The sequence below is a fragment of the Phoenix dactylifera genome, chromosome 18, assembly GCF_009389715.1.
Source record: "Phoenix dactylifera cultivar Barhee BC4 chromosome 18, palm_55x_up_171113_PBpolish2nd_filt_p, whole genome shotgun sequence".
NCBI lineage: Eukaryota > Viridiplantae > Streptophyta > Magnoliopsida > Arecales > Arecaceae > Phoenix > Phoenix dactylifera.
This window is the reverse complement of record NC_052409.1, coordinates 8,972,089-8,984,857: the sequence shown is the minus strand read 5'-3', so window position 1 is coordinate 8,984,857 and position 12,769 is coordinate 8,972,089. Positions and strand designations below refer to the sequence as shown.

Here is a 12,769-nt window from a genome sequence, read left to right as displayed (position 1 = left end):
GATCCTCTATCTCTTGTTTCAGATTAGAAGAGCAAGGTTTTAAGACGAAGTGGCTTTCTAAAGCTTGCCTAAGTTTACATATCCCTGTGGATTAAATATGCAAGGCACCAGAGAAATTGCTTTGCAACCCGATTGTACATTGGGGTCACTTGGCCCTTGTGCAAAGTAACTCATCTTTTGGTTATATTCTAGGATCCTCTTTTAAAAAATTAATTAAATTACTTTTTGTTATAATTTAAATCTAACTATGCAAACCTCTAAGAAATATCCTAAAGGGATGGAGCTATTAGGAAGGAACTCCAGAGCTGGACTTGGCTACACTCAAATGGATCTCAGCTCAAATCCGATCAAATCTACACTAGATAATGGAGGTCCCATATCGATGATTTAAGCTGTTGGATGTGATCTACTACTTCTCAACTGCTTACGGACCAAAAATCATGTGATTTGGATGCCTTTATGCTATGCATCAAGTGATCGAAAAACACATAATTTAATTTTATTTAAACTATCTATTTTTTTGACCACTTGATGCATGGGCTAGGGGTCTCCAAATCACTTGATTTTTTGTGTGAACATAGTTTAAAAGTGGTAAATCACATCCAATCGCTCAAATCATCAAAGTGAGATACCCATTATCCAATCTAGATCTAACCAGATCTTAGTGGAGATCCACTCAAGTGTAGCCAAGTCTAGCTTGAAACTGCAAATGATTCATATGGGAATTAGCCAATGAGAGTTATTGATGATGAGTAGTCACAAATTCATGGGAATACTATGCTTCTTCCAACATACTAGCATAAATTTTCATTCTGAGATGCCCAGTTCTTATTTTGCATATAGTTTATTGTCCTGTACATGCGATGATTAGTTAGATACAGAATCTAACGGTACATGCATGATTTTTAACAGCAAATGATTTCAAACCTCAACATCCAGATAGTGCCTAATCCTACAAAAACAACAGCTATCCCTCCATCCTAGAACTATGAAATATGTATTCAATACTTATGTGAGTTAAAGCAGTCCATGTCCAACATGATTGTACCAACAGAAGTCCTCCTAATATATAAGCTTTCAAGAACCAAAAACATGCCTAACATCCACATATTATTAATGTTTGGGCATAGTTAAGATCCACCAATAATTTTCACTATACATACTAAGTCTTATGGTGTTGTTAATATATATAAATATAGTTTTGAAATATTAACTTGTATCATAGGTTAATTGGTACTATGTGGTGCCCATGTTATATAACAATCAATAAAAATATCTAAAATGGTTGTGAGTCAGCTTCCAGTAGGTTAGAAACTAAATTTATTTGTTCAAAATATAGCTATACACTATTCTAGTGTAGTTAAATTTAGTTCAGGTTAAAGAAAAGAAAAGGAAACAATAATGTGGAGCATATTTTTGTGCTAGTTGTCATGAATACAATATGAAATACATAAATCTTCAGCGCTTCTTTTTGAATTGAATTATTAAAAAATATTAGTTTAGTTGACTAAGAACCCTAAAGGGAGAAACTATCCCATGTAACAAAAGTAGGCCAAAAAGGTTGACTCTTCAAGGTTTGTAAAAATCATAGTGGCTTGGCATGAATAATATGGGACTGAAGGCTACTTAACTCTCTTAAGAAAGATCTAAGAAATACATCTGACCCAAGGATTTAATCAGTTCAACTATGAGTACAGAACTAATCCGCCTGCAGCAAAAGAACTCTGAGGTTCAGACTAGACAGAATTGTTCTTAAATTGCAGAATATAGGCTTGAAGAGATCTCCATAAAAAAGCAGAAGAAGAGGCCATCAAATTGAAGCTGATATAGATATAAATTTGAAGAGGAAAAGAAATAATTAGGAAAAAAAGTGGAGATCACAAGAGGAGGGAGAAACAACCTTCTTCAAGAAATATGTAATCAGCCCACAAAACCAGCTGACCACCTTCTCTTCCAAAGCATATCAGCTAAACCTAACCCTCCCCATCAAGTCCTTCTAGGACATAACAGATAAAAACAAAACAGATTGCCCATTCATAAAGCCACCTACACCCTCATCTAACTAGTTGGCCAGCACCCATGCTGTTATAACACGAGTCCTTTTAGATCTGCATCTAAAAGGAAAAGATTAATGCCCCATAAGGGAAACTGAACCATGCCTAATTAAAAGAGTGATAGAAAGAAAAGAACACTATCGCCCTGCTGGTGAAAGTATCATGACCTAGAACCCAACTCTGCCAAGTTCTGAGCATGAATGCAATTACGGTCGATCATTTGCCTGATTCCAGTTCAATTATTTTTTGCAGAAGTATATAAATCTCATTTTAAATGTCAAATCATATAATCATAAACATGGTATATTGAACTGGCCCATACCGGCTAGTTCAGCCCGTACCGGACTGGTCCGGTTCCTGACCGGTCTAGTTCAAGTGTAGAAAAAGGGGCCGAAACCGAGCAATACAAGCCCGGTACCGGTGCGAACCGGTCCGCACCGGTTCGCACCCGTACACGCACCCTGGACAGCAAGCCCGCACACGGTTCCTCGCACTGGGCAGCGCGCCCGCACACAGTCCCCGCGTGGGGCATTTAATGCTACTCTGTGACATTTAACGCGGCGCGCGCATCTGCACGCGCTTCCGCAGATTTTTTTCCGCGCGCACACTGCGCTCTGTTGGCCGATTTGATACCAGTTCAAACCGGTCCGAACCGAAACCGTACCGGTCCGGTAGGCGACCGGTATGCCTACCGGTACTGGTACGACGTACCTTGATCATAAATAAATGTTTATTCGATCATGAGGAGCAAACTAAGGGTAATGACCCAAGACATCACCCAAAAAGGCTTGTCAGAACTTCTAATTTGGAGTTCTTGGCCTGTATAAATAACCAAGATCTTCCAAGTGCATGGCTAATGTAGGACTAAGCATGCGCCCGCAAAGATCCTCGCATTAAGTCTCATCCAAATTTAAATTTTTGCAGTTCACAACCTGAATCGTAACAAAGTTTACTTCATTCCATTGTCTTTATAATTCAAAACTTAATTTATTTTAGAGACATATTTTACATCTTTCAGTATAGGTACAGGTACATTTCAAAACTCTTTCCTCTTTGCTAATCCAACCACTTCTATAATTACAAGACTTACCTTAAGATATGCAAAAAGGACCTAAGTCTTTCTTTTTACACTGATAGCTTCACTATGTATACCAAGAACACTTCAAGCTTGCTAGCAGACTGATGTTGATCGGTCTTTCACTCTGAAATTTTATAATTTAGTGATGAGCTTCACAATTCAGCAAGTATGCAAACATAGCAAACAATATAAATACCCAAAAAGATGAACAACAGAAGAAATAAGGATCAATATTTATTGAAAGTCAAATAGTTATGAAATGATATCTCATAATAGGTATCAAAATAAGTCACCAATATGACTTCGTATGAAAACACTAGAGTGCACTCGAAAACAATTAGTACAATCAAGATACATGCCTTTTCTAATCTCGTTGAAAATATTTATTTGTAGAAACATTGAAATTGACTTGAATCACTTAACAAAATCAAATCAACACCAACTAGAAAGCAACCAACTATTATACCCATTGGTCATGACTCATAAGTTCACTGAGTAATAGGCCCCTTAGATAAGGTTCACTTAGACCAACCATTGTACCCACTGGTCGAGGGTTCACTGATGTACCAGCTATAATATCCTAGGATCCATTGATGGCCAACTACAAAACCTACTAGTTAGGGGTTTATTGTAACCAATTATTTTACATTTTGGTTAAGGGTTCACTCATTGACTAAAGGTTTCTTTTCAATCCATAAAAAATGATATTTTCACCTTTAGGCAATATAACAATTAAAAATATTTTGAATGACTTAGTAGAGATGAAAACAAATCTCTTTAATACAATGATATAGATTTGAATTAAGAAAGCTCATGTAAAACTTGATAGTTCAAATTTCAGTAGTTACACAAAACACAGGATTTACAAAATTAAATTAGCATACGATTATTAGCAAGAAAAGGTTTAAAAATCATCAAAACTGTTGTTGCATTTATGTACATTAAACAAAACATTTAGTTTTCATAATCAAACATTAACTACAATTAAATTATGGTAAAATCTCAATTCCAATAGAATAAAGTTCTTTTGAATGTCAAATGGAAAGAGGTTAAGAAACCATTTTAGAAATCGCTAGACCATAAAAACATTCATTTACAAAATAAGATGTTAACTATATAAGGACACTCAAAGATTTTGAACATAGAAATTCACTCTATAATCTTCTTATATCCAAACTTATTGCTTGCTATCCGACTCCATTTCTTCTTTTTACTTTCTCTCCTTCCCTTCACTATTTCCCTACCTTGAAGATGGCTGACTTTGTTTAGGTAGCAAAAATGGTACGAGGGCTGCAACCTCCTATTAATAGGCAGCCTGTGAGCATTGAGGTGTCTGGTCACCACAATTAGTAGATTGGTGTCAAGTTAAGCTTCAGCTAAGCAGCTGAATTTCTAGCATGAAGTGGCTGCTTTACCACGAGGTCAAACGAGCATGAGATTGCAGCTTAAAGGAAATTAGCACAAGGTGGCAGCTCCTAATAAACATGAGATGGCAGTTCTAACATGAGGTGGTGCAACTAGGAGCTGCCAGTTTAAGCATGAGGTGGCTATTGCCTTTAAGCATGAGGTGGCAACAAATTTGAGATGGCTGCAATGAAAGTATGAGGTGGCAAGAGGCATGAGGTGGCACCAAGCATGAGTGGATGTTACTCTCTAACATTAGCAATTTAGTCCCTAAACTTTTCTAATTCATACTTAGGATCTTATTAGTACTTAAATTCTGGTCCTTACTAATTCCCGTACAAAAGATTAATTCCCATGATGATCCTATTCATATATATCAGTAGTTGCTACAATACACTTAGTCACATATACAAATGATCATATTTAAAGTATTAATTTGTAGAGGTATTACAAAAAATTCCCTGAGGTTTCTCTAAACCTTTCTACAAGACCAGAAAACTATCTTCTAAAAAACTGAATTGCAAGAAAAATATGATCAGCAAATCTTTAAAACCATAGAGTGAAAAATTGAGATATGCTATGTCATGCTTGGTCTTGGCTCTAAAGCTTGGTGTGGCCCAAAATTCCTGCTTTATTGTTTGATTCATTGATTGCCGAACCGTGTCGAACCAGCTTGGTTTGGGGTGTAATGAGTTGGACCCGCCGGTTACTGACATGGTTCAAGGCCTCTCTTCGAAATACTAAAAGCCTCTCCATGTCATCGAAACCCTTCGAACTTAGTGCCCAATCACGGATCCCCCCTCCTCCGGCCCCTCCGCCTCCTCGTCCAACCTCTCTCTCCCTCTCCTCCCCCTCCCTCTCTCTCCCTCTCCTCCCCCTCCCTCTCCCCTCGTGCGGAAACCTTCACCTCTCTCTCGCCTCCTCCGGCCTCTATCTCCCCCCTCCATCTCCCCCCGTGGAAACCCTCGCCTCTCTCGCAGCTCCTCCTCCAACCCCTCTCTCTCCCTCCCCATCTATAGTTTTCCTTCTAAACCCCTCTGGAGCTGGACAATGGCCCCAATCTCCTCCCTAGATGTCGATTCTATAGGTGTGTCCCCTCTCTCTCTCTCCCCCACCCTCTCCTTCTCCCTCACCCCTCTCCCTCGCTCTCCTTCCTCTCCGTCCCTCTCTCTCCCCCTCCCGATGATTCCTGCATACCGTGGTTCAGTACAGTATGGACCGGTATCATACCTACGAGTCGCCGGATGGCACTCCTATCAATATCAATTTTGCCATCTTTAGATTGATTTCCTGACCTGGTTCATTTGTGTTCCAAAAGAAGCGACTAAAAGGCTTCATTAGCTATTTCACAAGCTTCCACAAGAGAGTAATTGCAACCTCCTCTTGCAAAGGTCCTTTCTTTCATAGTCTACCTTTGTGCATCATGATCACCCTTAAATCTAATTGCATGGATTATATAATAAAAATGCTTCCAAGTAATATAACGTTACTTATCGAATGTTCTCTTGACAATCTAATTTGAGGGCACAAAGATTTTGATGCAAGAATGAGCTTACTGAAGGAACATTTTTCCAAACAGCAATAAAGGCAAACCACAGCAAAACTAGCAAATGTGAACAACAATTTCTAAAAAACAGTCTGCCCTGAAACTACAACAGCTAAGGGATTGCTTCATCATAAAGAGAATAGCTTTATTTTGAAATGGGTGCTTTTGGAGAGCTCATAAAATATGCTTTCCTGCTTATTTTGAATCACTCAAATTAGATATCAGGATAAGAAATCTTTTTTACCTAAGAGGATACAAACAAACTGCTGAAAATTATGTTTTTGACACTGATACAGGATTTGAATGCAATGTTGGTTTTTAGATTCTTTTGGAGAATTAGTACAATTACTGATTAAATTTTCTTCCTTTTTGAGTTAAGATCTTTTTCTTTACTGCTTTTCCCCCTATTTTGCATAGATATTCTACTGCTGCTTGTAATTTTTGTTAGGTTTTCAAAAGACAAAAAGTGATTTACCTTCCACATAGCTATCAGTTGACAAATTAGAAAACTAAGTAGACTGTCATATTTACTAACTACTAAGAATGTTATCACATGCTTGTCAAGTTTTACAAAACATACATAAACTCAAACTAGCACCAAGCTTACAACCTTATAATGGAGAATTGTATTTGCAGATGAAGCTTAGTGTTGATTGTGCTTTCTATGTTGCTCTACTATTGCCTACATTGGTAATAAATGTCTGTCTTACTATATGTCTATTAGGATATAAGAGTCAATGCATTCAAAATTAGGCACAATAAAGTATAAGTTTTCAATATCAAAGAGATGACAACTTGAATTACATTCCAAAATGACATTTAGTAACAAAATTAAAAAGATGCATACCAGAGGAAATCTTCAAATCGCACTTCAGTCACACTGGCAAAATACCAATAAAATTAAATGCTACAATCAATCTCAAGTACAAAAAAAAAAAACAATTAAAAAGAAATTTTAAGCATACACTAAATGCAATAAATTCTAAAAAGGTATAAAAAACTAAAATTATATATCTATTACTTACTTTAGTCTCTCAAGTTCAAACTGATAGATACAACCAATGTAAAACCAATGTCACCTAAACACTTGGCACTTGGCATAAGTGCCAAGTGTGTCTACGTGTCATCAAGTGTCAGACATGGTGTATTGACTCAGGACCCTAAGATCTATCTGGTGCATAACCAATGTAAGACTAAACACACGTCCGCACGAGTTACTCCCCTCGTTTAAGCACTGGCATCCTGCTAGGATAAGGGTCCAAATCTAGTCAAATCTAATCACAACACCACGATCAACCCATAGTCAATCTCAAATGGACCCATGCTGCAGTGTCCCCTAGCTCATATGGACCATAGATCGGGTTTGCTCTGATATCATTTGTGACAACCTAAGACGTCACCCAAAAAAGCTAGCTAAGAAAATATTATTTGGATCCCTTAGCCCTGTATAAGTATACAAGATCTACCCAATATATAGACAATGTGGGACTAAACACATGCCCATACGGACCCTCGCACACCCATGCACGCGTACATTGGTTATGTATCAGATAGATCTTGGGTACTTCTATAGGACCAAAGTACCCAAATATCCACTTCCGGCTAGCTTTTAGGATGAGATCTAAATCATTGCAAATGGTATCAGAGCAGACGTAGCCCATAGCCTATATGGGCTGGGGACATTATAGCATGGACTCTTTTACGACTGACTACAAGCTGATCGTGGTATTTGTGATTAAATTTGGACCCTTAGCCTCGCAAGTACGCTAGGGCTTAATCGAGAGGGGAGGTGAGGACCCGTGCAAGCATGCATTTAATCCTACATCATTATGCATGGGGTATATCTTGAAAACTTATATATGGCTAAGAAACCTAAATAATACCTTCTTAGATAGTTTTTTTGGATGAGGTCCTAGGTACAAATTGATACCATTTATAATGATTCAAGATCTCACCCAAAAAGCAAGTCCAAAAGTGTTATTGGGTTTCTTGGCTTTGTATAAATATCTAAGATCTACTCAATACATAGCCAATATAGAACTAACACAATTCCACATAGGTCCTCACACCCCCCCCCCCCAATTAAGTTGTGGCATCCTCGCTAGACTAAGGGTCCAAATATAGTCAAATCCAATAAAAAATATCACGATCAGTCATGGTCAATTCTAATAGGCTCGTGCTGCAATATCCTTCAGTCCATATAAACTATGGACCTGGTCTGCTCTTATATCATTTATAACAATTCAGGATCTCACCAAAAAGACTAGCCAAGAAGGTAGTATTTAGGTTCCTTGGCTCTGTATAAGTACCCAAGATCTATATACTGCATAGCCGATGTGGGAATAAACACATGCCCACACAGATCCTCACACGATGGCCTCAAAAAAATCTAGGCACAGGAACACGACACACAAATAAATACATATACATATATATACAGCACATATATATAATACATGCATGTGCTTGTGTATTCTAATGCTTATTCAAAAAAAGAGAAACTTAGAATTATAGATGCTATCTAACAAATAAATTAATGGAATATCTAGATTTTTGCAAGTTATTAATTTATTCATTAGGTTCATATAAAGTTATTTAAGATGTATAAGATACTTAAATTGATAATTATCTGTGATATGTTGATATTTAAAACATAAATACATTTTACATAAACTGTTCATATAATTATGATAACTTTATATAAAACATAGCGACAATTTGCTTAAGATGACCATATAATTTTGATAACTTTATAGTAAAAATATAAGAACACTTCATTTGAATTGTCTACAAAACCTTAAAGACACTTAACATAAAGTGTCCGACACTTAAAGCTTGCATGACACTCCAAAAAAAAGTGCAAGTGCCAAGTGTGGGACACTTTGCTGATGTCAGTAGGACATTTAAAGGGGACATTTCTAACTTGTTTGTAGTGTCTTCTAACAATCAAAGAACTTCCAAAAAACTCCATTGTGTATCTCAAAAACAAAACTTAGATTTAGAGACAAGATCCCAAAGCTCGGTGCTTTGGTAGTTTGGTGTTTTCGATAAGTCCCTTAAGGCCTTAACAATATAAATGCTTCCTAGAAACTCCAAAATGTGCTTGAAGTTGTAATAAAAAATTAAGAGATAGCCTCCAAAGCTTGACGCCATGGTTGTTTGGGGGCAATGTGATGTAAACTCGTAAGGTGCTTGGAATGCATAATATATTGGCTGGTCCAAGGCCTCTTAAGCTCAGCCTCTCCACATTTCTTTTGTTAGCCTTGTCTAGAGGATAGATACGGAATTACTTATTGTAGCATTTTTTGTCGATGGGTTCAAAGTTTCATATACACATGTCCGCCTCACGGTCAATTTATGGGAAAATGCGAGAGGGATTTGCTTAGCTCAATTTGAGCTCCCAAGGCCAATTCATTTTTTTATGCTCAGATCAGTTTAGGGACAAGTACACAGTGCAGTTGCTGCCATCTATGTCCACTCAATACCAATCTGAACTGATTCTACTCCTAACCAACCATAATTTCCCTTCTTGTTTAGCACCTCCTATAAATCACCAATCCCTCCATCAAGCAGAACCATGAGATAAATCAATGATAACAAGACCAAAGGATCCAATTCAGCCTCTTAAGCTTACAGCATTTTTGGTGTTTTTGTCTTTGAGTTGATGGTGAAGGCTTCAGTTTTATTTTTAAAAAAATCACATGGAAAACTAACTATGATGAGAATGATGCTTGTTAGTGGCAAAAGTATGTAGTATAGAACACATATACTGTTTGTTGGCTTTCGTTGCATGAGTTGGTGAATCAATCATGTGTTATGATTATGTAACCTATGTTTGGCTTTTAGACCCAAACAAAGGGGCCTACTAATTACATATGCATGGAACTAGGATATACCCAGTACCTACCAATGCTCTTAGATGCAACAAAGTGCCATTAGGCAATTATCTATTCAGATATTGAAAAAAGTTAGCAATATATAAGACTAAATTGTGATAAACTAACCCGTCTATTCATAATCAGAAACCAATCTCTCGTATGTTATTAACTACGGTCATTTGTGCATTCAAATAAAAGAATGCAGATTACTTTCACAGTACTCAAAGAAATCAAAACTCATGCAATACATGATGTGAGTTATGGCTTTTAAATAAAATATCAGTTTACAGACTCCTATACTCAGTATAGGGTGTACATGTGCATCACATGGACATGTATCTAATGAGTTATGCCTTTGGAAGGAAGCAAATACACAAACAGAAAAGAAAAAGAAAAAAAATATTCTGTCTGCATTAGCTTTTGCAAAATACAATTAGACACAGATCAGATGACCAAATTAATCTAACCAAATAAAGGGATTAGGCATAAGATCACTTAACCCACCTTTCCAACTCCCCATCACAATGTAGAAGCTCCTCAACCAGACCCCTCACCTTATCATCATATAAAGCTTGAAGTTTTTTTCTCTGCAACAGAAAATCATTCCTTCTATAACTCAACTGCCAAAAATCAAATTATAAAACAACCTCCCATATAACAAAAGAGTTATAAAGTAGTTAATGCATACAAAATCACCAAACTAGTGACAGCACAATGATACTCACCTGCACCACAGTAGCTTGGTACAATGTTGTTCCTTTCAACTCAGAAAGCTCAACTTCTGTGAACCACAGTGTACTCCCAAAGGTGCTCGGAAGCATGTCCAAGTACCTAGATAGTTTCCTCCAATTGAATTAAACTATTAAGTGTGTACCAAGCATCAGAATGCCAAAAAGACAATAAACAAAAAAAAAATAAATAACACAGATGATAATTACTTGTTCATCTCAACATGCAATTTACTATTACCGATTTCTAATACCAGTCATGAAAAGGGATCATTAATTGAAGCCATCTAATTAATCATACAAAGTGGGGTGAAGGTAACAATGGCATTACAATCATTTGAATTACAGATTCTATTAATATTTATTTGAATTAACATGACAAGAAGTATAAAATTTTGACTTCAAAACAGTATTTTAGTGTGTTGTTGAGTGTTCCAATGGCTTCCACAATGAGTCTGGACTAGTTACACAATGGGGGTATAGAAAACAATGGCATTACAATCATTTGAATGACGAGTTCTATTAATACTTACTTGAATTAACACTACAGGAAGTGTGAAATTTCCACTTCAGGACAGTAAATTGAGGGTATGTTTGGGTGTTCCTACAGCTTCCACGATAAGCTGGACTAATTATGCGAAGCGGGTACAGACTATAGATAACAATGGCATTGTAAGTTTGCTCTAAAAAAACAACAGCATTATGAGCATTTGAATGACCAATTCCATTGATATGTATTTGAACAAAATTAAGTATTAAATTTCCACTTTAAAACACTAACTCGAGTTGTACCAAAAGGAAAAATAAAGCAGTAACTTGAGAGTGTTTTTGAGTGTTCCTACGGCTTCCAAAGCGAGTTCGGCCGTAGGCGCTGCACCATCAAGTAAATCATCACAAGGAAGCGGTCGTCGACGTCCCCCTCCTCGAACAAAGCCCTGCATCTGGGCCCCAAGGTGGGGTCTTGGAGGACTCTCATCGGAGTGATGGCCAGATCGAGCGGGACTACCATAACAACACCTGCCAAAGAGTACTTGTCGGTCATTCGTATAGATGGAATTTGGGTGGGCTAGAGGCAGCGGGAATTCTGGGCGGTTACCGTCGCCATGGTTTCCGGCAGGCTGGGCGGTGGAGAAAACACCGAAGCCTTTGTTGGGGCCACAGTGTCGGATGCTACTTCCTCGCAGGTCCACCCCATTCGCCTAGATTCTTGAAAGCGTTGTTATATGGATCGCGAGAGAAAGAGAGAGAGGGGGGGAGAGGGGAGAGAGAGAAGAAGAAAGACAGGAGAGAGACCTGAAGCCATTGGAGGAAGCGATGGAGCTTGGCTTGTTCCGATTCGGAGGAGGCGGCCATGCTCTCGTCTGCTAATTGGTTTTGGGAGAGCGGACGCAGAGACAGGGTTTTAAGTGGTGGTGTGGGAACGATAACAGGGGTATTAATCGTCCCGAGCCCGGCCCAACCTCGTCTGAACTAGTTTGTTTTAAAATTAATCTCCAGCTTGAAAGTCGAGAGCTGGTTTTTTTCTTTTCGGTAAACCGAATATATTTTTCCGTTCTAGCGCGGATAGTGAGAGGAAAAAAAAAAAATCATAGTCATTACAACTCCATGTACCAGAGTATTCCATAATAAATGATACAACCCAATCAGCAGCCTCGTTCCCTCAATAGATTGTGGATGTCTTGCAACAATGAATGCTCATCACCAAACCTAGCATGGCCCTGGATCCACCCGATCACCGTTATCGAGTCCCCTCCCAGGTGAGCCCGGTCCACCCTCAAAGTGAGCTGCATATAGATAATGTCTTTCCAAGCGGCTCTGAGCTCAGCTCCAGAAACAGAGGTGCCATAGAGCCGACAACCTCCAGCAGCGACGAATCTAGAATCAGTATCTTTGATCACAAAACTAGCCCCTCCTCTCCTCCTATCATCAAACACGCTGCCATTGAAGTTTACCATGAGAAATCTTAGGGTGGGGCCTCCCATGCGATGAATATCGTCCAAGGCACCCCAAGAGTTGTGGGAAGCCAAAATATCCCTCGCTGTCTCAAGTCCTCCAAAAAGCTGCACAGCTAAGAACTTATT

General features: G+C 38.2%; 1 protein-coding gene across 6 annotated transcripts in view; it reads right to left on the bottom strand.

The window, feature by feature from the left end:
* The window catches only part of LOC103721376, a 38,410-nt gene extending 26,278 nt beyond the window's left edge, over positions 1 to 12,132 (bottom strand). For 2 of the 6 annotated variants that reach the window (XM_008811552.4, XM_039115609.1), the window contains exons 1-6: positions 11,982 to 12,126; positions 11,785 to 11,887; positions 11,531 to 11,705; positions 10,686 to 10,791; positions 10,465 to 10,547; positions 6,930 to 6,962 (exon numbers count right to left, since the gene is read on the bottom strand). In XM_008811552.4, the coding sequence (XP_008809774.1) occupies positions 6,930 to 6,962; positions 10,465 to 10,547; positions 10,686 to 10,791; positions 11,531 to 11,705; positions 11,785 to 11,887; positions 11,982 to 12,041 (560 nt within the window). In that variant the 5' untranslated portion in view covers positions 12,042 to 12,126. Of the gene's footprint in view, positions 1 to 6,929; positions 6,963 to 10,464; positions 10,548 to 10,685; positions 10,792 to 11,530; positions 11,706 to 11,784; positions 11,895 to 11,981 lie in introns of all 6 variants that reach the window. The other 4 variants (XM_017846251.3, XM_026810141.2, XM_008811551.4 and 1 more) reach the window with 4 other exon arrangements.
* Positions 12,133 to 12,769: the final 637 nt, after the last annotated feature.